This window comes from Heteronotia binoei, chromosome 4 (genome assembly GCF_032191835.1).
Source record: "Heteronotia binoei isolate CCM8104 ecotype False Entrance Well chromosome 4, APGP_CSIRO_Hbin_v1, whole genome shotgun sequence".
In the NCBI taxonomy this organism is placed as follows: domain Eukaryota; kingdom Metazoa; phylum Chordata; class Lepidosauria; order Squamata; family Gekkonidae; genus Heteronotia; species Heteronotia binoei.
In genome coordinates, this window is record NC_083226.1 from 23872370 (window position 1) to 23897392 (window position 25023).

Genomic DNA, 25023 nt, shown 5'->3' on the forward strand with positions numbered 1-25023 from the left:
ATAATAATAAATTGAAACTGAAATATACAGCAGGTTGCTTCCCTAGAAAAATGTTGATAGTGCTCTCAATTGCACACCACAGACTGGATCCAGCTCGCTTTTTTGCTCCGTCTCCATCCCTCCTGGGACTTTTGTCCATGCATGTCCCATGGTCACCAGCATGGCCTTTTTTGGAGTAGTCAAAAGGAATCCTTTTTTACCAATGGAAAATTTGGTCGGATCCAACCCTACCAAATCCATTATTATTTGACTTTATTGCAGGTATCTACAAGCACCGCTGGAGTTGCATTTGAGCATTTCGCCCGCCACAGATCTGTCATTGTGAATCTTTTGTGGGTCACCTGCAGAGGAACATGAACTGGAACCTCGTGATTCAAGTTGTGACCACTGTAATTTTGAAACTGATAGCATCATGTCTATTTATGGTGTATTGTGAGTATTATTCTGATTTTTTTCCCCCTCAGTACCATATTCTGATTTTGGCAGATGAATAACATTGCCTTTCCCATTGTGCTTCTCCTATTATGCATCATTTTTCACTCATGGCAATTCTTATCATGCAGCTCTTGCATTGGAGTGTTGGCCTGGGCACACACCACAAGCCATAAGTGCCGTTTCCAACTCCTCACACTCACTCTAAAATACTAAAATGTTCCCAGCTGACATATGAGCACCTTACAAGCCATTTGATTTCATTTGCTGGTTATTCATTTATTTTGTTGATCGTTACACACAGGAAGTATATAATAATATAAAATATGTAACCACATTGATACAACAGGTAAGCAAACCAATTGGACAATCTCCCTAAATACTAAATATCTTGATTTTCAACCCACTCAGCCATAGCCAGGGAAAGTTCAAAGAGCTCCATCACATCTCCCTAGAAAGCACGACGTTCATATTCCTGAGATAGATGGGAAATAGTTTGGCGGGTTACATTTGGGTCTTGTTATTTTGCCCCATTTAAATACGGCTGCCAAGCTCCCACTGTGGGTGGGGTCTCCTCTGGTTTTGAGCCTCCCAACCCACCGGCATGGAGTGAGACACCAGGGGATCCCTCCTTCCAAAGATCTCCATCATTGTGTGTTGTGCGATCAAGTGATGCCATCATGGTAGGCATGTTGCATGGGGATACTCTAGTATTCACGTTAAAAACTCTATGGTACCATAGTTTGTTTGTTTTTTTACCCTGAATGCTAGAGCATCCCCCATATGATGTGCCTGGTGCAATGGTGTCACTTCTGGGTGATGTCATTGTGCCCTGCACACAGAGTGCAAGAGAGGACTCCCCCACCGCAGCCAAGGTAAGACTTGGCAATCCTACATTCAAACAACAGGCCTGCAAACTGCCAAAGTCTGTTCGTATTCTATTAACTGCCTTCCTACTTTACAGGGCATTTGCTGGTTGACGACACACATCCAGAAATATTTGAAACTTTATACCAGATTATTATATCAGTGAAGCTGATATATATTGATACATCGAAATGGATGTTACCAGTCAACACATAGAGGTAGACAGCCAACAGCAAATTAGCATACAGCATAATGAATTGTTTTAATTTTAAACTGTTTTACCTGTTTTAATTGTTTTAAATTGATTTGATTGTTTTAACATGCTTTAAGCCGTCCTGAGCCCACTATGGGAAAGGGCAGCCCATAAATCTACAAAAATAAATAAATGAAGATGTTTAACAGATGATAAGAATAATGAGGTAAGTTTATATCATCACCATTTGTTTGAATTTAATTCTGGGGGGAAACATAGGCTGTGATCATACGTGCACAATAATGCAGTTTCAATCCATTTTCCAACTGGACTTTACTGTGTAAACTGGCAAGATCCAGTTGGAAAGTGCATTGAAAGTGGATTGAAACTGCATTATTTAGCATGTGTGATCCCAGCCACAGTGAAGCAAATAAATATATCAAAATTGGAGATTTGGTGTGTAAATGTACCCTTCTTCATTGTAGAATGCGGAGAGTAATTAAGAGTAATTAACTGAGAGTAATTAACTCAGTAATTAATTGAGACCCTGTTGTTATGCTCCACCTGCTTGAGAAGAGAAGAATGGAGCGTAACAAAAGAGTCTCAATTAATTATTCTGAGCATTCCACAATTAAGAAAAGTACATTTACATATCAGTCTCCAATTTTGATATATTTGCTTCACTATATTTTCCTCAGAATTAAATCCAAACAATTATTGGGCATATAAACTAAGCTTGTTATTCCTGTTTGGTCCTTGCATCTGTTAAACATCTTCATTAGGTTGTATGCTAATTTGCCTTCTTATATGTATGACCTAGAAAATTCCATTTTGATGTATCTGAAGAAGGATGTGTGCACACAAAAGCTTATATCTTGAATAAAACTTTGTTGCTCTTAAAGGTGCCGCTGGTCTCAAATTCTTTACTCAGGAAAAGTTCTTCAGTCTTCAGAAGAAAAGAACTTTCTTAATGCTTGGAGACTGACTGAATGAGATGTTAAAATATATTCTCAGACATGTGGAATTAGTGCATATTTTTTATCCCAGTTGCTCAATCAAATAATGAGAGCAATTTTTTTCTAAAAGCTGAGGTTTTCCTAGGGTGATACACCAATACCCACCAGCTTCTACCACACAGGACAGGTTATTCTATGATTATTTTTCTAGTTGCCCTTCCTCTGGCTTCAGCAGTCACAAGGAAGATGACAGAGCAAAGTTCTTCCTGGCCGCTTAGAACTATGGGAGTGGGAGAGAGTTGCCCTCTGTCTCTGAGCCAGGGACAGAGTAGCCTTCTCAAATCTTCAGTCTCATGGCTATCATGTGACACCTGAAAACAGGGCAGGATGGAGCTCCCTGCTTAATGCACTTCTCTAGATTTGCTGCTGTCTAATGCATCCAAGGTGCCTTCCGTATGCACCTTTCTCTGCCCAGCTTATTTGGTTTGATTTGCTTATTTTGTTTTCACGTGGCATTGTGGCCATTCCAGGCACATGTGTGACGAGGGATGAGCAAAAACTGAACCAGAAAGCCCTGTTCATGGACAGAATTTCATGACGGGTCTACTGTCATGAACTTCCACAAACGTTTAAACCCCTGCTTTCTGTTCCCTGCAAAAGCCACAAGAGCTGAGCAGCAGACAGGCATTCCCCACCACTCTGCCACAAATCAGCCCGGTTTGCAAACAGAACTGGTTTGGTTTGGTTCAGCCACAAACCGAACTGCATCTTCCTGGTCCATGCCCATCTCTGTGTGTGACTCCCAGGCATTCCCTTTTAAACCAGTGCAAAAAATCCACACACACACACATACACACCACACACACACACAGCTCAAAGGGAAAGCAACGAGATAGCCACAGGTGAATATTTGTGTGGAAGCTTTTCCTGCAACCAAGCCATGCAGGCAAACAGAACAAGTTTCGCCATTCTCTTTCCTCCTTTCGCCCTTTGTTGGCTTCCCCCCTAGAACTAAGCAATGCTGCTGCCACTCAAGGTGTATTTATTTTATCATCTTGGGATTGTATATCACCCTATTCCTAAAGGAAATAGGGTTGGGGGGGCAGGTCTAGTCACATTGGTGATTCTGCACTAATATGATGCATGGCAAGGGAGAAAGGCAGAAAAGAGGGGCAGAGAGAGTTGCCTAGTGGCATGGGGAGGGGCCTTCCCTGGGTGCTTCCACCCAGGGCTGCCCTACCACTAGGCAAACTAGGCAATTGCCAAGGGCACCAGCCTTCTGATGGTGCCCCCCATGTGATTCTGTGATGTTATCAGTGCAGTGACAAAAGTTAACCTTGCCTAGGGTGCCAAACAGTCTACCGCCAGTCCTGCTTCTACCCCCACATGATCCTGCTTTCTTGGTGAAGGTGGCTCTTCCATCCCTTGTGTGGAACCAACCCCAGATCCTACAAGCTGGAGTTCACTGTGTGGAGATGACACGCCCAACCTGGAAACCCTGTTGCAGTCCATCCATTATTTGGGTCTCCAATCTTATTCTCAGCATTCCATTCTCACTCTGGGTTGATCCACTTTAACCTTCACTCCTTTGCTGTTATCCAAATAGTCTGGGTAAGGAACTGTGTGGCCCTCTGGGAAAAGCCATTGCTGATGAACTGTAGACAGGAAGCAGAGAAGTGAGGTCTGTCTGTAGTCCTGTGGTATGTGGGTATGATTAATCTCTAGGAGAAAGGCGAACATCCATTTTAGGTAGATCCAAATCAGCAGCCATGTTGGTCTCAAGCAGGAGATCAAATTTTTAGTCCAGTGGTGAAGCAGTAGAACAAATTTTGAGTCCAGGAGCTCCATTTTAGATTTCAAGATCCATCCACTTTAAGGTCAGCCAGGAAATAACGGATGATTTTGAAATTTTCACTCCTTCTCTTTTGACTCCGCTTTGATTTCCGATCTCTTTCATGAGAAACAAGCCTATGGCTCATTAGTCAAGAGTACTGAGCTTGTGTCCTTGTATCATTAGAGTTCCATATAACACTTCAATCTGTTAACTACTGATAGTAAATTCCTTGAAGGGATTTGACTTGAGACTTTGTGGCAGGACTAAATTTTGGGGGCAGTGATGGTCTGTATTCTTGGTGCTTGCGGGGAGGCACAGTGGAAGGGCTTCTAGTGTCCTGGCCCCACTGGTGGACCTCCTGATGGCACTTGGGGGGGGGGGTTGCCACTGTGTGACACAAAGTGTTGGACTGGATGGGCCATTGGCCTGATTCAACATGGCTTCTCTTATGTTCTTAAATGAAACTAATTGGCTGAATCCAGACAGGCAGTTTAAGCCGGAACAGGGATGGGACCCGGGCAGATCAAAAAAGCATGTCCAAACATGCACATCTGTCTGACATCTTGTACCGCTTCGGAAGTGGTAGCAAATTGAAGGGGGGAAAAAAAAGAAGGTGCCTTCCCGGCCATCTGAATGGTTGAGGAGTGCCAGAAACACTTGAGCCCTGTGGACACTCCTCCAAGGCATTCTTCACCCACCCCTGTTTTGGCCGCATGCCATCTGGCCATCCCAGGGCAGTTCTGTTTGCGCCAGCTCACTTCTGGGTTGGCATGCTACAGCCCCAAGCTGGCAGTCTGGACCCTGCTATTGTTTTATGTATTTAAAGGTCCCTCTCTTGCTGAATTAATGGTATGCAAAGATGAGTTTTTGCTTATCCAGGGCTTTTTTTTGAGCAGGAACGCACACGAATGCAGTTCAAGCTGGCTTGGCATCAGGGGTTGTGGCCTAATATGCAAATGAGTACCTGCTGGGCTTTTTCAACAAAAAAACCCTGTGTGAAACAATGGTGATGTCAGGAGGTGTGGCCTAATATGCAAATAAGTTCCTGCTGGGCTTTTTCTACCAAAAAAAGCCCTGTGCTTATCCATTGATTCATCAGAGATTCAGATTATTATATTTTATTCCGTTGACAAAGGATGTAATGAATTGAGGAGCTGATATTAAATCTGGGAGGAATTTCAAGATACCTTGAGGTTAGATTTTCTTTTCGTTGATAGAAGGTAAATCTGTTTCGTGGGTAATAACCACAGCTCTGAAGATAAAAGATTCTTTATTTGCCAGCTTTAGAAATGTGTATGAGAAACACAAACAAAAACCCAGGTCTACTGAATGAGGCGTATCCAGTTGAATTATGCATTCAGTGTCCTTGGGGGTTCCTTCAGAAGATGATGTCTGAACTCCCTAGACCAGGGGTGTCAAACTCATTTGTTATGAGGGCTGGATCTGTCATAAATGAGACCTTGTTGGGCTGAACCATGTTGAGCTGGGCCGAACCATGTCGAGCTGGGCCATGTGTGTGCTTATTTAAGATTAGGTAGCAGAGATATAAACTTTATAAAGGATACAGGCAAACAATTAAAAAAAAAAACTTAAAACATTAGCACTCATTGGTCTTAAAGGTGCTTTCTTTGTATTTCTCCCATGGGATCCAGGGAACTGGGCAAAGGAAGCTCTGGCTCTTTCCTTCATTCCCCAGGTGACCAGGAGGGGGAGGAGCCTCAGCCAATAGAAGGGAGAGAGCTTGGCTTAGTAGCTCTGCTGTGCAATTGAGAGAGCCTGAAAAAACAAGCTCTGTCTTCCCCCCTTCCTCCCCAAGGGAGGAGCCTCAGCCAAAGGAGAAAATAGAGCTGTTATGCAGAAGGAAGCAAGAGAGAGGGAGAAGGAAGCAGATGACAGCCAGTTGCTCAGGGGCCTGATAGGATCCCTCCGGGGGCCTAATTTGGCCCCCAAGTCGCATGTTTGACACCCCTGCCCTAGACCTTTCTCCTATCTTGCTTTCTGCTGAAGAACAAGTCTTGAAGTAGCTACAGGAGGAGGGGTTGGCTCAGCATTGGGGTATAGACACACTCATCATATATTATGATGTTCCTCGTTCACTTTTAGGGATATATCTAAACACTGCCCTTTTTTCAATAAATTGATATTCCTTTTTGTGTTCAGTTCCACAGATTTTCTATACACCCGTTCTAAAAGAAGAACCCAATGCTGTCGAGAAAGGTTGGTATACAACAAAAACTGCCCAGAAGACAATGTAATTCTGTCCCCCTCCCCACCACCACCACCATGTATTAAAGTTACATGCAATACTCCCTCTAAGCTATGGAGTCTTGTGAGCAAAAATTCTACTTTGTGAGCTACTGGCGTTACAGTTGTGAGCCATTGCATCAATTAGTTTGCTCTGAGGCCATTTTTCCTGAGCTAAGACAAAAATGTGTGAGCCAGAGGCTAAAAAACGGTGAGTTGACTCACACTAACTCAGCTTAGAGGGAACACTGGTTACATGTCTCCTTTCTCTGTCTTTAACTGCAGACTGCCCTGTCAGTTGGCGACTCTTCGAGGGCAAATGCTACTTTTTTGCTGCCACGTTACAAACATGGGAATTGTGCCAGGAGACCTGCGCTAAGTTCAGTTCTCAGCTCGCAATTGTCAACAGCAAAGAAGAATTGGTGAGAAAAGAGCTTTGTTTTAAAAATGAAAGGTCTTCTGGGAAGAACAAACCCACCCCACCCACTTCAGACTTCTTTCAATAGGACACAAGTGCTAGTTTTTCATGAGAAGAGGAGGAGGAGGAGGAAATTTTGTATACCCCACTTTTCTGTATCTTAAGGGGGTCTCAAAGCAGAATACTATCTGTTTCCCTTCCCACAACAGGCACCTTGTGATGTCAGTGGCACAGAGTTCTGAGAGAACTGTGACTGGCCAAAGGTCACCCAGCTGGCTTCATGTGTAGGAGGAGTGGGGAATCAAACCTGGTTCTCCCAGATTAGAGTGAGTTGCTCTTAACCACTACACCACGTTGGCACAGAAACATGAAGATGATCTAAAAATAAATTCAAATGATTGGCTTTCCTCTTTTTCCATTACTTTGGGTTGTTTTTCATATGGAAATCCTTATAATTTTTGTCCCTCTGAAAACAATTGCCTTGCAAACTCTAGAAGAGAAACTAGATTCATCCAATGCCACAGGAAGTAAGACTAAGTGATACATTGAGACATAAATGTCTTTAAACATCAGCTACATGCTCATTTGTCAGGTTCAAGGCTTTTATTGTAGCAGGAACTCCTTTGCATATTAGGCTGCACCTCCCTGATGTAGCCAATCGTCCAAGTGCTTACAGGGTTCTTAGCACAGGACCTATTGTAAGCTCTTGGAGGATTGGCTATTTCAGTGGTGTGTGGCCTGATATGCAAAGGAGTTCCTGCTACAAAAAAAGCCCTGGAAACTTCTATTATTCCAAATCTTTTCACGCCTAGGTCTCTAATGTTGTCTGACACTGGTATTTATCCTGCTATGGTTTTGAGGAATCAGTGTCAATTCCCTAAACGCTAGGGGAAAAAATATATCCCAGGTGCCCAGCATCTGTACTGAATTTCCATAGCAGGGGAGCTCCACTTTCAGGATGCTGCCAACAATGTGCTCTTTCCCAATCATCTTCTCTAGGTGTTCCTGAAGAGCAGAACCCAGTTTGAACGGCATTTTATCGGCTTAACTCAGAGAAATGGAAGATGGACATGGATTGATGGTACAGAGTTTGACCATAGCATGTATGTTCATTTTGTTTATGATATTTATGGAATGATAAGAGTAGGTTCTTTGTTTGCGCTCTGTCCTGGACAGCCCAGGATAGTGAGCTCCAGACCCGTAGCCAGAAAATTTTTTTTGGGGGGGGGGCCACGGAAAAAAATTGAGGGTGCAGGGCCTCCCCAGCAGCCCCCACTCTCTCCGCCACCACTGCTCTGGCGGCCCCCAATCTCCCAGCTGCTCTGGCGGCCCCCGCCCCCCTCTTGGCACCTCCCCCTCCCTCCCTCCCACTCGCCCACCTTATGAAGCAGTGAAGCGCTGGCTCCTGGGGCTTTTTCAAGGCCACCCCCACCGATCAGGGGATTCCTACGCTAGCTTTCTGGCATGCTCAGCACGTTCAGTGCTAGGGCAGCCAGAGCTGAACATGCTGAGCGTGCCAGAAAGTTGGCATAGGAACCACCGGCCTCAGCCCGGCTTTTCCTGCTGATCAAGTGATCGGGGGGGGGGGGCATTGAAAGAGTCCCAGGAGCCAGCGCTTCACCGGGTGGATGGGAGGGAGGGGGAGGCTCCGCGAAGGGGGGCAGGGGCCACCAGAGCAGAGAGGAGATTAGGGGCCGCCAGAGAAGTGGCATCAGAGAGATCAGGGGCTGCCAAAGCAGTGGGGAAAGGAAGGAGCATAAACGTCAAAGGGGTTTGGGTAGGGGGCTGGGCCCCCCGGGGGCCTCCTCCAGTGGCTATGGGCCTGGTAAGCTCTCATTAGGTCTTGAAAGTTAAAAAGAGTCAGCCTTGGCTGGTACTCTGGGAGACCACTGAGGAAGTCCAGGGTTGTTGTGTAAAGGACGGCAATGGCAAACAAGCTCTGAACATCTCTTGCTTTGAAAACCCCGTGGGGCTGCCATAGACCAGCTGCAACTTGATAGCACTTTCCACTTCCACAAAGAAGAATAGGGCAAAACGCTGGGTGCCGGGGTGGAATTCTATCAGGAGCTCCTTTGCATATTAGGCCACACGCCCCTGATGTAGCCAATCCTCTAAGAGCTTACAAGGCTCTTTTTTGTAAGCTCTTGGAGGACTGGTTACATCAGGGGTACATGGCCTAAGGAGCTCTTGCTAGAATTCCACCCCTTCTGGGTGCTATCACACTGGGCAATCGACATGATTTTTTCTCGGGTCCAAAAAAGCCGCTTGAGTTTGGTCCATTTTCAGGTTATTAGCCACCACTGAAGCGGCAGGATCATGGCAGCAATCCGTGGTTGGACATTCATACTGCTAGCGCGCTTCAACTACAGACCCGCTGCAGGAAGGGGTTTTTTTTAAAGGCTCCCAGTGTGTATGCTCAAGCAGAGAAGCGCACAAGCGCTTCCTGGAGTGGGGTTGGGGGGGGGGGGGAATCCGAATGCACCAGAAATGGCTTGGTGTGATCACACTGCTCAGAGAGGAATTTCAGGATAGTATTTCAAGGTGTTTGAAATCCTGAGCAGTGACCATCTTAATTTATGATTCAAGCACAACTATGCACACTATGGGTGAAGGAACTGCTGTATTTGGTAGGATTATATCATGTCTACCATTGAGAGCCAGTTTGGTGTAGTGGTTAAATGAGTGGACTCTTATCTGGGAGAACAGGGTTTGATTCCCCACTCCTCCACTTGCAGCTGCTGGAATGGCCTTGGGTCAGCCATAGCTCTTGCAGCTGCTGTGAGAGCCGCCTCAGCCCCACCCACCTTACAGGGTGTCTGTTGTGGGGGGAGAAGATATAGGAGTTTGTAAGACGCTCTGAGTCTCTGATTCAGAGAGAAGGGCGGGGTATAAATCTGCAATTCTTCTTCTCTCGTTTCCTTTGGTGTGGCTATAAAGATCAGGAGCCAGATGAAATACTCCACAGAGTATTTCTGTGCCGCAGTATATATATTTTGGAATGCCCCCGCAATGCCTTATTTAAAAAAAAAAAGATTAAACTTTTAATGAAAATAGGCAGGGCTTTTTTTTGTAACAGGCACTTCTTTGCATATTAGGCCACAGACCCCTGATGTAGCCAATCCTCCAAGAGCTTACAGGGCTCTTAGTACAGGGCCTCCTGTAAGCTCCAGGAGGACTGGCTACATCAGGGGTGTGTGGCCTAATACGCAAAGGAGTTCCTGCTACAAAAAAAGCCGTGAAAATATGTAAAAGAAAATATACAGAAAATAGAATTAGGAAAGATCGTAAGGAAAAAAAGGAAAGGGAAAAAGTGAATATATTTTGGTTTTCATCTACAACTGGGATATTTTAAGCCCCCACAATACCTTACATAGCTAAACTATGATACAGATTCCTTCAAGTAGTGGGCATGTGATATTAAACTGGGACCACTAAAGAAAGCAGTCATGGCCAAAATGCATCTGGTCCAATTGTATTGGTTCCAGTCAGAGCTACTAAGAGTATACCGCATTGTATGTTATGCGTACTGCAAAAAAAAAAATTAACTATTTAAGTGCACTCTTATATGTTCTGATTGCTCCAATATCATTTATTTTAATTTACTTATAGTCTATCTTCTTTGTGGAGACCGAAGACAGCACTTGTCAAAGGAATTAGTTTTATCGTTTTATCATTTCCCTTTCTTCACAGATTTGATCTCAAGCAGGGAGGTTTTCACTGTGTTGTGGTTGGAATCGATTCCATTGATCAAGCATCTTGTTCTGTACCGCACGGCTGTATTTGTAAGAAGAATGCATAACAGCCTTCCTACATATGGGAGCATCTCATCGATGAAGAAGATCTAGATTCTTCTGCCTGCTTCCTAGGCAATCTTGGGCCACTATCCAGCTTTAGTTGCCCATGACCAGTGCTCCGGGGGAGGGAGTGTGTGCATTCCCCCCAAGAAGACAAGACTTATCTAGCCAGTTCCCAGTAGAACAACAAAATACAGAAGTAAAATGTGCTTCCATTAGTGTTGTCAGGTCCGTGTTGGAAAATATCTGGAGACTTTGGGGATGGATCTGGAAGAGGCTGGAGTTTGGGGAGGGGAGGAGCCTTAGGATGGTACAATGCCATAAAGTCCACCCTTCAAAGCAGCCATTTCTTCAGGGGAGTTGATCTCTGACAGCTGGATATCAGTTGTAAAAGCAGACGATCTCCCAGCCTCATCTGGAGGCTGCCAATCCTAGCTTCCTTGTGCATGTCTACTTCCTCATTGGTTTTATGTTTGTAAACCTGTTGAACACATGAAGCTGCCTTATAGTAGGCCTTCAGACGCTCTGGTTTTCCCAGACACTCTAGCATTTTGTGAGGGAAAAACTCTACGTTGTACCTGTTGTACCATAGAGTTCTCCCTCCCAAATTGCTAGAGCATCCAGGAAACGTCTAGAGTGGCGAGTGCACAACATTGCCGGCATGATGACGTCACTTGCATGATGACACCGGCGATGTCGGGGGAGGGTCCCCCCACTGGCCCAGTGTGGGCAGCAGGTTGAGAACCTCCCAGGTGGGAGAACCCCCACCAAGACTGGAGGCTTGGCAGTCCTATAGCCCCGTTCAGGGCTTTTTTTGTAGCAGGAACTCATTTGCATATTAGGTCACACACTCTGGATGTAGCTTACAGTAGGCTTTGTACTAAGAGCCCTGTAAGCTCTTGGAGGATTGGCTACATCTAGGCTTCCCAATCCCCAGGTCCTAGCAGGGGATTCCCCGGTTTTACAGGCCTCCCCCACAGCCACCCTGTACTTCTAGATCTTGGGCAAGACCTGCAAACAGGTCCAGTTTTAAAATGTGTGTGTGCCTTTACATTGGAGCAGGAAGTACTTCATGGGGAAGGGTTAGCAACAGCAGACCTCCTGAGAATGTTTGTTTTGCTTTTCTTTCAGACAAGCGAGTGTGTGTGTAAAAGAGCAGCGTAGCCTCTGTACTTTCCAGACCTCGTTGTGGAGGCAACAGAGACTCCTGCTTTGTTCTACTGCTTCAGACCAACACGGCTGCCCACTTGCACCAGAGACAGTTAAGCGTGTGTGTGAGTGAGAGAGAGAAAATGGGGGGAGGGGAGAGAACTCTATTATTCCCAATGGAGACTTATTCTCATAGGAAATAATGGAAAATTGATCCGCGAGTACCTGGGGCTCTTGAGGAGCTGTTTTTTGAGATTGAAGCACCAGATTTGCAGCATAGCATCCAGTACCTCTCCCCAAAATACCCCCCAAGTTTCAAAAAGATTGGACTGGGGGGTCCAATTCTGTGAGCCCCAAAAGAAGTTGCCCCTATCCATTATTTCCTATGGAGGGAAGGGATTTAAAAGATGTGTGGTCCCTTCAAATGTGATAACCAGAACTCCCTTGCAGTTCAATTATGTTTGTCACACCCTTGCTCCTGGCTTCGCCCCCAATGTCTCCTGGCTCCACCCACAAAGTCTCCTGGCTCCACCCACAAAATCCCCAGATATTTCTTGAGTTGGACTTGGCAACCCTAGCTACATCAGGGGTGTGTGGCCTAATATGCAAAGGAGTTCCTGCTATTTAAAAAAGCTCTGGCTCTTCTCAACTGTTACTGCGAACAAATGTGCAACCTGCGTATAAGTGCATACAGCTGTTCATAAGAAAGAGCCAACGTGCGTTCACTTTACTAATGAAACTGGGGACCAGTACTTCGATAAACTGAGGTTTAAATCACATGTTGAGCTGTACGTGTGTTGAAAGTAATGGGAGAATTACTCTACATGCCTATCAAGACAAATACACTAGACATGGATTATATGCAGGGATCGTTTTGTAGAAAAATAGGTGGTGGAGCTCATCCAGGCATTTTTATGCAGCTGCACCTACTATTCAATGCACAAGGTAGGTAAGTGGGGAGGAGGAGGGGGAACCCTCAGAAAGGTTCAGGAGCTGTGCTCCTGTGAGCTCCTGCTGGATTCAAGGCCTGATTATATGTGCGTTCACTGTAACTTGTGAACACAGCTACTGACTTAGATTGTTGGTCCGCTGAGGTCAGTGTTGTCTAAACAAGTCAATGTTCTTCTAAGAGCACTTTCTTTCAGTTACATTTTGCTTGCGAGTTATTGCCTTATCTAGACACTGCAAACCTAGCCATGCTAATCCTCACCAATGTAACCTCCAGATTGGACTACTATAACATGCAGCACATGTTGTTGCCTTTGAAAACATCTCTTAAGCTTCAATCGGTACAAATAGCAGCAGCAAGACTCTGCCTGGCTTGGTTCAACTGCTTGCAACATGTAACTCAGGTACTGCAGCAAGTGCACTAGTTACCTATTTGGGGCACGATTCAAATTGCTGGTTTTCAAGGCCTTTCTGGCCTAGGACCCTCATAATTATCTGATTGCATCTCTCAACATATTCCCATTCACCAATTATGTTCTTTAGACAGCCTTGTCTTCGTGGTACCCTCTTTTAGGATTGCCCATACTATGACAGGTAGGTGACAGGGCTTTCCCTGTGGTGGCTCCAGTCCCCGGAATGGTCTACCACAGTGGGTGAGGGTGCCTTCACATGCAGCATTCAGAAAGACATGGATGATGGTTTCATTTTAGAGGGCATTTGGTGGAGGCAGAGTACTCCAGTTCTGTCTGATTTGGTGTGTTTTTAATCTGTGCATCTTTAATCCGTGTAATTGTTATGATTTTGTTAATCAAAATTAATGCAGAAATCTTGTATTTTTGTGTCTTTGCAACTTGCATTGTTAGCTGCCTTGTGTCAAAGGAAATAAGGTGGGATATAAGTATTTTTAATAAAATAAAATAAACAAATACATGAGGCTTAAATTATGTTTTCAGCATCTCGTGACCTAATTGTGGCAAACATTTTGACTGCATGGAGACTGTCTAGAAATGTATCTGTTCACAAACTAGCACAAACCTCCGCAAACTGCTTGAAAGTTTGTGGAAAGCTTGTGCTGGTTGGCCTGCCACGAGCTTCAGTTCGTGAACCACAACCCAGCCAATATTAGTCAGAAACTTTAGTTCGTTAGCTGGTTCGTTCCCAGGCCTCAGATTCAGTGGGAGCTCACAGGAGCACAGCTCCTGAACCTTTCTGAGAGTTCCACCTCCTCCTTCTGAGAGTTCTACCTCCTTGTCCATTGACTAGAATGTGCAGCTGCATAACAATCCCTGGATGAGCTCCACCACCTATTTTCCTACAAAATGTCCCCTGTTCATGCCCAAAACAGATGACTTTTTTCAAAAGCTTCTAGGACCGATTTCTCAGTCACCTTACATCGCTCTCACACTCCTCTTCTCAGTGGAACTTCCATCCGATTTCACACTATCTGCCCCGGGGCTGCAACTTGCGTCGGCTTTTTCGCACAGCAAACAGAAACTGGTTTTTAGAGGTTTCTGCTCGCTGCATGAAAAAGCTGACGCTAGTTGCAGCTGCGGGGCAGATAGTGTGAAATCAGACAAAGGCCCCGCTGAGAAGAGGAGCGTGAGAGCGGCGTAAAGTGAGTGGGAAATTGGTCTAACACTCTATAAAACTTGAACAAACAGCATTGGAGGAGGAAAAAGTACTCCTGGCACTGTGATGCTGATCTCTACATTGAAGTGGGGAAGTCAGATTCACGCCATTACAGAGTAAGCATTTCACCGTCACTAATGGGCTTCAGACAGCATGGACAGCTCAGCTAATCATTTGTCATTCATGAAGTGAAAAGGAAGACAATAAGGTCTGAGGAAAGCAGAGTAGCAAAGGCCCACAAGACACAGCCAGATCTTCATGAATGAGGAAGGGGAGAAAACAGGAAGGAAAAGACAAAAGGACACAGTGTCCCTTGAGTGAGTGCGTATGTTATAGAGACAGGGGGGTAACTGTGTTGGTCTGAAGCAGCGGAACAAAGTCCAGGGGTACCTTTAAGACCAACAAAGTTTTATTCTGGGTATAAACTTTTGTGTGCAGGCACACTCCTGATACATTGAAATGGAAGTCACAAGCCTTTACATATAGGTGCTGCCAGGGAGGTTTTCTTTAGAGTCATGATGTTTTCATGGCACAACTCCATATTGCTTAATGTCACTTTTTAAGAGAAAGAGAGAGAATATCAGAATATGCAGTTTTCCACCTGACTCCAGATATAAACCCCCACCTAAGACAGGCCACTGGCAAGCTGGGGGCCAGGAAACTCACTGCAGGCTTCTAAAACAGACAGTGTAAAAAGATATACTAACCCACCTTCCACTATAGTGTAATGTGTTCTTTTTTTCTAATGGCAAACAAGAATGATGTTATATGTGTGTTAAACCTCTGAGAAACGAATGCCCTCATTTTAATCCAGAGCTAACATTACAACTGACTCTTATTTATTGCACTTCACACCTAATGACATAGACATCAATCTGCTATTCCAACTTATATTGCCCTTCGTTGTTGTTTCAGCCCAGTCAACACAAACTAACAAGACCCCAGACCCCAACTTGTGATTCTTTTAATCTGTTAAAAAAAAACATTTCCATGATTTCGCATACTAATTCACTGCTCACTTTCTCTATATTTAAGACTGCTTGCCATTCCATCCTATTGCCTGATGAAGTGTGCTTCTAGCACACGATAGCTTACATTCTGAATAAAACTCCGTTGATCTTATGATGCCACTTGACTCCTACTTTGTTCTACAGTTCACAAAGGAATGTGATTCATCAAAGATTTCAGGTTTTCACAGCTGGCAACATCATTAGGGTTTGTAGAATCTTTCGGGCTCAAGTGCCGTGTTCTACTGGAGAAAGTTTTTCTTCCGGACGTTTCGTTCTCAGCTGCAGAGATGACGCCACTGAGGATGTTCTCCGCAGCTGAGAACGAAACGTCTGGAAGAAAAAACTTTCTACAGTAGAACACGGCACTTGAGCCTGAAAGATTCTACAAACCCTAATAATGTGATTCATGTTGGTATTACCGCCCTTCAAGGACATGAGAAAATTCCAAATGGCAGGACCGGATCTATATGTTTTTTGAGGGGGGGGGCAAAATTAAAAAATGGCACCCCCTTATGGGCCATTCTATCTTATGGTCCCTTAGAATACAATGGACTCCATACCCAATTTGGCTCCCCCCCCCTCCGCCAGCGCCTGGGGCAAGCACCCCTCTCTGCCCCCCCTAGATCCAGCCCTTTCAAATGGCCAGGCAGAAGGGAGAAAGATAAGCAGAAGGGGGGAAGGGAGAGGAGGATTAAGAGACAGAACAAAGGAGACGCCATATGCCTTCAGGACAGGCAGGGGCTTCCCATGCATTTATGCCAGCACACATCATATTCAGTAGCAGAAATCACATCTAATGACAGAAATCTGAGTGGGTTTCTGACACCCCCATCCAGTGTTACCTCTCAGCTGAGTTAGTGTGAGCTAGCTCACAATTTTTAGCCTCCGGCTCACACATTTTTTGTCTCAGCTCAGGAAAAAATGACCCCAGAGCAAACTAACTCATGCAGCAGCTCACAACTTTCATGCCCGTAGCTCACAATTCTAATGCCAGTAGCTCACAAAGTAGAAATTTTGCAAAACAAAACTCCACAGCTTAGAGGGAACTTTGCCCCCATCCATTATATCTGACATGAACACTAGACTCTAGGCAAGGGAGAGGATTGAGTTCAAAGGATGCTACCATCATATCTGAAATACGCACACACCACAAAACGATCGGGCTCCATCAGGATGTAATAAACCACATTTGCCTCTTTTGCAGTTTCTCTCCGTTCTGCCCCACACATGGTGAGAACTTAGCTCTGGAGGTTCCTTGGGAATGCTCCTGGGATTGGCTGAAGGACAAGCACTACTGGTTTGTTGAGGTGGACTCTGCAGTTTCACAACTCTGCTGAAGCAATGATGTCCTCATCAAAGGCTCCTTAGAAAACTTGAGAGTCATGGAGTAAAAGGACAGGTCCTCTTGTGGATCAAAAACTGTAAAAATTCAAAAAAAAAAACTGGCTTAGTAATAGGAAGCAGAGAGTCAGTATAAATGGGCAGTCTTCGCAGTGGAGGACGGTAAGCAGTGGGGTGCCGCAGGGCTCGGTACTGGGTCCCATGCTCTTTAACTTGTTCATAAATGATTTAGAGTTGGGAGTGAGCAGTGAAGTGGCCAAGTTTGCGGATGACACTAAATTGTTCAGGGTGGTGAGAACCAGAGAGGATTGTGAGGAACTCCAAAGGGATCTGTTGAGGCTGGGTGAGTGGGCGTCAACGTGGCAGATGCGGTTCAATGTGGCCAAGTGCAAAGTAATGCACATTGGGGCCAAGAATCCCAGCTACAAATACAAGTTGATGGGGTGTGAACTGGCAGAGACTGACCAAGAGAGAGATCTTGGGTTCGTGGTAGATAACTCACTGAAAATATCAAGACAGTGTGCGTCTGCAATAAAAAAGGCCAACGCCATGCTGGGAATTATTAGGAAGGGAATTGAAAACAAATCAGCCAGTATCATAATGCCCCTGTATAAATCGATGGTGCGGTCTCATTTGGAGTACTGTGTGCAGTTCTGGTCGCCGCACCTCAAAAAGGATATTATAGCATTGAAGAAAGTCCAGAGAAGGTCAACTAGAATGATTAAAGGGCTGGAGCACTTTCCCTATGAAGAAAGGTTGAAACGCTTGGGACTCTTTAGCTTGGAGAAACGTCGACTGCGGGGTGACATGATAGAGGTTTACAAGATAATGCATGGGATGGAGAAAGTAGAGAAAGAAGTACTTTTCTCCCTTTCTCACAATGCAAGAACTCGTGGGCATTCGATGAAATTGCTGAGCAGAAAGGTTAAAACGGATAAAAGGAAGTACTTAACATGTGGAATTCACTGCCACAGGAGGTGGTGGCGGCCACAAGTATAGCCACCTTCAAGAGGGGTTTAGATAAAAATATGGAGCACAGGTCCATCAGTGGCTATTAGCCACAGTGTATGTGTGTATATAAATTTTTTTGCCACTGTGTGACACAGAGTGTTGGACTTGATGGGCCGTTGGCCTGATCCAACATGGCTTCTCTTATGTTCTTATGTTCTTATGCTCGTAGCAAACCTTGGGAGCTGAGATGGACTTTGAGGAGGAAGACTTTGTTCTGTCTGGTAACTGACCTCACCACAGCTCTAAGGTCCCTCGCAGAGGAAGGAGAAGGAGATTGGATTTATACCCAATTTGCGGGAGGGACGGTGGCTCAGTGGTAGAGCATCTCCTTGGTAAGCTGAAAGCCCCAAGTTCAATCCATGGCATCTCCAACTAAAAAGGGCCCAGGCAAATAGGCATGAAAAACCTCAGCTTGAGACCCTGGAGAGCTGCTCCCAGTCTGAGTAGACAATACTGACTTTGATGGACTGAGGGTCTGATTCAGTATAAGGCAGGTTCATATGTTCATATGTGCCCCACCCTTCACTAACCAAAGGAGTCTCAGAGCAGTTTACAATTCTTCTTTCCCTTCCCATCCCCACCATAAATACCCTGCGAAGTAGGTGGGGCTGAGAGAGCTCTCCCAGAACTGCTCTTGAGCAGAACAGCCTTGAGAGAACTTGTGATTGACTCAAGGTTACGTCAGCAGGTATATGTGGAAGAGTGGGAAATCAAACCCAGTTCTCCCAGATAAGAGTCTGCACACTTAACCACTACACCAAAGTGACTCTCAGAAGTCTTGTAGAAGTCAGGAGCTGAGGTGAAAGAGGAGGGAAGCCACTGGAAGGCTTCCTGGAGTTGGAAGAATCTCTGCCCCAACCAGTGGTTTAGGTTCCTTCCTGGGCAGCCAGTTCTTTCTGCCTTCTTAGTCTCTCTCTCCAGTTTCCTCAGTTTTGAGGGAAACTTTTAGAACTTGGAGTGTTATGCTTAATTTTAGAACTTCTATTATTCCAAATCTTTTCATGCATAGGTCTCTAATGTTGTCTGGCTTTGGTATTTACTCTGCTAGGGTTTTTGGAAATCAAATCCCCTAATCTCTAGGGGGAAAGAAGAAATGAGGGAAGTGAGATCAGTAAATGTTTTTGCACAAGCAATGAGTCCAAGACAGTTCATTCTAATAATTTACTCCGCTCTAAGGAGATCCCACCCCCCACAGCCTTCCATCCTTCTGAGGTCGGTAAAATGAGTACCCAGCTTAAGGGGGGGGGGGGGGTGGAGTGTAGATGACTGGGAAAGGCAATGGCAAACCACCCTGTAAAAAGTCTGCCCTGAAAACGTTGTGAAAGCAACATCACCCCAGAGTTGGAAACGAGTGGTGCTTGCACAGGGGACCTTTCCTTTCCTAAGGAGATCCTCCAGGAACATGCAGATGAAGAAATGTTGTATGAATTTTTTAGATTTCTTCCTGGAACAGTACATGAAGATATACTTATAAGATATGAAAAGCTGAAGGAAAAACTCACTTGCCTTTCAGCTGATGAATACGATCCTACTACATCTGTGGAGCACAGCACAATTGCTCCGAACTCAAAATCTCAGGAGGTGGTTAAATAAATAATGATTTGTGTAGTCTGGAGATCAATTATAATGCCAGATCTCCAGCCCCCATCTGGAGGCTGGCAACCCTAACTTTCACTCACAGCAATTGTTACTGCACAACTCTAGCACTGGGAGTGTTAGCTTGAGCACAGTTTGTACACTCCACAAGCAATGCTCCCTCTAAGCTGTGGAGTCTTGTGAGCAAAAATTCTACTTTGTGAGCTACTGGCATTAAAGTTGTGAGCAAGCGATTTGGCTACTGCATAAATGAGTTTGTTCTGGGACCATCTTTCCTGAGCTAAGACAAAAATGTTTGAGCCAGAACCTAAAAACCTGTGAGCTAGCACACACTAACTCAGCTTAGAAGGAATGCTGCCCACAAGCAGTAAGCCTTGCTTCCTTTACCCTCTCCCTTGAAAGCTAAAATGTTAGGCTGTTAGGAAATCATGATAGAATCATGGGGAAAACTTGTTTTAAGGTGTTTATTTCCATGTCCTTTACCATTTTTTACTGAGGGACAGTTTTTCAGTTTTCAAAAGAAAAACGATTTTTTTCAGTGTGTGGAGACAGAGCGTGTGGGAAGAGGGAAGAGTTATTGTGTATTGGTGATCCAAATTGCTCGACAAAGACCATCACCGCAATATTCTGTTTCCCTGGAACCTGAGGTTTTCAATTGACGTACCAGTGTCCACCAGCTTCTACCACAGAGGGCAGAACTATACAGTATATGTGGTTCTGTAATCATTTTCTCTCCCAGTGATTTAAAAAAAAAATTGTTACATCCCTTGCCTTGAAATCCCCACGAGGCATGACCAGAAGTCAACTGTGACTTGTTAGCACCCTACATAGACTGAGGAAAGCAGATGTTGTTTGACCCACTGTGGAAGGCTTTTGGTGATGAGCTTTCGAAAGCAGACAGAGAAATGGTGTCTGTCCAGATTTCTATAGTACATGGGTATGATTAATATCTAGAGAAAAGGCAAACATCCACTTTAGGTTAGCCAGGAAATAAGGGATAATCTTGAACTTTTCGCTCCTGCTCTTTTGACTCTTCAAGTCCCCACTTTGATTTCACTTCTCCTTCGTGATAATCAAACCCACAGCTGGTTGGCCAAGACTACTGAGCCTGTGTCCTTGTATCATTAGAGTTTCATGTAACACTTCAGCCACTGAAAATGAATTCATTCAAGGAATTTAAGAGTATTAACTTGAGACTTTATGTCAGGACTTGTGAATTAATAATTAACTGAAACTAGTGGGAAGGTCAGATGCTAAAGCTGAAGCTCAAATACTTTGGCCACCAATGAGAAGGGAGCACTCACTGGAGAAGACCCTGGTGCTGGGAAAGACAGAAGGCAAAAGAAGAAAGGGACGGCAAAAGATGAGATGGCTGGACAGCGTTACTGATGTAACAAACAGGAATTTGAGTGGACTTCAAAGGATGGTGGATGACGGAAGGGACTGACATGACTTGGTCCATGGGGTTGCAAAGAGTCAGACTGGACCATGTGACTGAACAACAACAAAACCGGGCTTATGTATTTGAAGGTGTCTCTCTTGCTGATGAATGATTAATCCACTGATTAACCAGAGTTTCATACTACTAAATTTTATTCAGTTGACTGAGGGTGTAATTTATTGAGGAGTTGATTTAAATCTGAGATTAATTTCAAGATAATTAGGGACTAGATTTCCTTTTGCCCCTTTAGTTGGTGGGAGCTCCATTTATTTCATGAATAATAAACACGTAAACACACTCCTAAAAGATAAAAGTTTTCTACTTTCCATCTTCAGCAGGGCTTTTTTTGTAGCAGGAACTCCTTTGCATATTAGGCTACACCCTCCTGGCTCGAGGTTGACTCAGTCTTCCATCCTTCCGAGATTGGTAAAATGAGTACCCAGCTTGCTGGGGGGAAGGTGTAGATGACTGGGGAAGGCAATGGCAAACCACCCCGTAAAAAGTCTGCCATGAAAAAGTTGTGAAAGCAACATCACCCCAGAGTCGCAAATGACTGGCGCTTGCACAGGGGAATTTTCCTTTCCTTCCTGATGTAGCCAATCCTCCTGGAGCTTACAGTAGGCCCTGTACTAACAGCCCTGTACGTTCCAGAAGAATTGGCTACATCAGGGATGTGTGGCCTAATAAGCAAAGGATTTCCTGCTACAAAAAAAGCCCTGATCTTCAGAAATGAATACCAGGCAGACAAACATTAAAATCCAGGATGACTGAATTAGGTGTCTCCTGTCTTTCCATAATTTCTGGCTTCTCCACCTAAGAGCCAGTTTGGTGTAGTGTTAAGAGTGACAGACTCTAATTTGGAGAATTTGGGTGACAGACTCTAATTTGGGTTTGATTCTGCACTTCTCCACATGCACCAGCTGAGTTACCTTGGGTCAGTTATAATTCTCTCAGAGCTCTCTCAGCCCCACCTACTTCCCAGGGTGTCTGTTGTAGGAAGAGGAAAGAAAAGGAGGTTAAAAACTATCCTGAGGGTGGGGTATAAACTCAATTCTCCTCCTCATCCTCCATTTCCTACCCATTCAAAAATATGGGCTGAGAGCCAGAAGACCTGCGCTCAAATTCTCATCTTGTAGTTGTTAGACCAAAGAAGAAAAAATGATTTGTTAAAAAATAAATTATCTTTTGAGAAGAGCAAACCCACAGAGTGCATTTTTGGAACCTAAGAACAGAGTCAAATAAATATTTTTCCATTATGTTGCTTCCTTTGTCTGCTGTTTTCCTTATCAACTACCCACATATCAGATGTTATTGGCTATAGATGATACAGTCTGCACTGTTAGGATTGCCAGCTTTTGGGTTCAAAGATTTCTAGCATTCAAATTGAACCAGGGAATAGGGTGACACATAGAAGTAGCGTTTCCATTGCCAAAAATAAAAAGGCCAAAATTAAGTCAGGGGGCTTTTCCACATTCTCATTCCCTTGTTTGTGTGTTCCTGTTAATTTGGGGGGGGAGGTGGCTGTTCTGGTGAGAGATGTAAAAGTGATTGCACCGCTTGGGAGCAGTGACCATAACGTTATTGATTTCACTATTTGTATAAATAGAGAGTTGCCCCAAAAGACCGGCACGACCACGTTTAACTTTAAAAGGGCTGTCATATAGAGGATGGGATGGAATTGTTTTCTGTGGCCCCAGAAGGTAGGACCAGAACCAATGGGTTGAAATTAAATCAGAAGAGTTTCCAGCTCAACATTAGGAAGAACTTCCTGACCGTTAGAGCAATTCCTCAGTGGAACAGGCTTCCTCGGGAGGTGGTGGGCTCTCCTTCCTTGGAGGTTTCTAAACAGAGGCTAGATGGCCATCTGACAGCAATGAAGATCCTGTGAATTTAGGGGGAGATGTTTGTGAGTTTCCTGCATTGTGCAGGGGGTTGGACTAGATGCCCCTGAAGGTCCCTTCCAACTCTATGATTCTATGATATAATATCAAACTGACCACTAGAAGGGCAAAACACATGCAAAATGGGGGGGAGGAACCCAAAGCAGCAGGAACACAGAAGCAAGAGAAATGTGAATGCGGAAAAGCCCCTGGATGTTGGCATTCAGATATCATACAAAACAGAGTTAAGACTAACCACGGTTAATAAAGCAGCTTCAAATTCTGGCTTCAGACATAGTTTGTTATACCTGGACTAACCATAGACAGTAGAGTGCCTGCATTCAGACAATCATAATAAGTATAGTTAGCTGAAAGAAACCATGGTTTTGCACAGGGGTGGAATTCTAGCAGGAGCTTCTTTGCATATTAGGCCTGATATAGCCAGTCCTCCAAGAGTTTACAAAAAAGAGCCTTGTAAGCTCTTGGAGGATTGGCTACATCAGGGGTGTGTGGCCTAATATGCAAAGGAGCTCCTGCTAGAATTCCACCTCTGGTTTTGCACAATGTCTGAACTAAGCTAATGTGTAAAAGGGTTGACTGTAGTTAACTGGTATTTAATTGCCTTAAATACATAAGCAAGAATGAACATAAGATTTTTTTTAAGCAACCTTCAGAATTGAATTTCAGGAGCAACATTTCAAAATGACTGAGAACTCAAAACACCAAGGATTCATTTCAGACCAATGAAACACTTACAGGGAAGAAGTTGGTCCCCACTGTGAAGCATGCCAAGTTGCTTTGTGATTCTTTACATTTGATTATTTATAAATACTGTTAGGGATCTCCAGGAATTATAACTCATCTTCAGACTACAGATATCAGTTCCCCTGGAGAAAATGGCAGCTTTCGAAGATGGACTCCTTGGTATTGCACCCTGCTGAGGTCCATAAACCTTTGTCAACTCCATCCTCCCCAAGCTCCACCTCTAAATCTCCAGGAATTTCCCAACCCAGAGTAGGCAGCCCTGCAAACTATTATTGTTTTGTTATGTATTGAACATAAGTAACCAGACCTCATGGCGATGGCGACTAAAGGAGACCCTGGGGTCCCCGGATGGAGCTCGCCTGAGGCCCCGCCCATCAAGATCTGTGGCGGGAAGTTTGACCGACCAGGATTGGACTGGTCGGATGGGGGGGCTGTACCAGGCAATGTATATAAGCGGGGCCCGGCCCGCGTGCTCTCTCTCTTGTGATGTACTTCTGATTAAAACTATGTTGCCTTCAAACCGTCTCGGTTCTCAGTACATTACATGTTTACTGAATTTAATTTATCCTCTGTCTTTTTGTCTAAGATCCAAGACAGATATGCCTTGCACTGACCTGGATAGCCCAGGTAAGCTCAATCTCATCACATCTTGGCAGGGCTTTTTTTGTAGCAGGAATTCTGTTGCATATTAGGCCACACCTCCCTGAGGTAGCCAATCTTCCTGGAGCTTATATTAGGCCTTGAACTAAGAGCCTTGTAAGCTCTTGGAGGATTGGCTACATCAGTGGTGTGTGGCCTAATATGCAAAGGAGTTCCAGCTACAAAAAAAAGCCCTGCGTCTTGGAAGCTAAGCAGGGCTGACCCTGGCAAGAACTTGGATGGAAGGTCTTCAAAGAATACCAGTGCTGGGAGGCAGAGGCAGCTGTATCAAGCTACTTCCCTGAACGTCCTCCGTGTCCCACTAGTGGGTCACCTAAAGTCACCATGACTTCCAGACAAGGGCACACAAAAAATACCCACCCAAAAAGACACATACGCTCAATCTCTTGAAAAAAGAATGATTTTTACATCTCTTCCTTCCACAGATTTCATATTGATCAGGGAAGTTTTGCCTGCAAGGCACTTGCTTTATAGCCTATTGTTGCCAACGGCAGCTTGGAAAATTCCTACAGATTTGGAGGCAGAGCTCGCAGAGAACAGAGTTTGGGAAGGGGAGGGAGGTCAGTAAGGGTGTGAGGCCCTAGAGCCCACCCCCGCCACCAAAATTGCAATTTTTCTCAGGGGGATCGATCACTGTAGTTCAGAGAGCTATTGTAATTCCGGGAGAATTCCAGGCATCCTCTGAAAGCTGGCAACCTTAGATTATGCTCTGCTGGTCTGTTGATAAATAAGTAAAATGTTACAAAAATCAAATAACTCTCTCGCACTTTCTTATTTGAAGACATCTGAATCCTGTCACAGTGTTACTGGAACTTTTCTCCACTCAGAGGGTCAAGCAAGAGAAAATAGGACATG

The 25023-nt window shown here is 44.7% G+C and overlaps 1 protein-coding gene across 1 annotated transcript; it reads left to right on the forward strand.

Moving 5' to 3' along the window:
• Positions 1–217: 217 nt before the first annotated feature.
• Positions 218–16811, forward strand: LOC132570085 (C-type lectin domain family 5 member A-like). The gene is made up of 5 exons (XM_060236522.1): positions 218–432; positions 6443–6499; positions 6812–6948; positions 7944–8047; positions 16679–16811. The coding sequence occupies exons 1-5, from the start codon at positions 354–356 to the stop codon at positions 16809–16811; spliced, it is 510 nt and encodes a 169-aa protein (XP_060092505.1). The 5' UTR covers positions 218–353.
• Positions 16812–25023: the final 8212 nt, after the last annotated feature.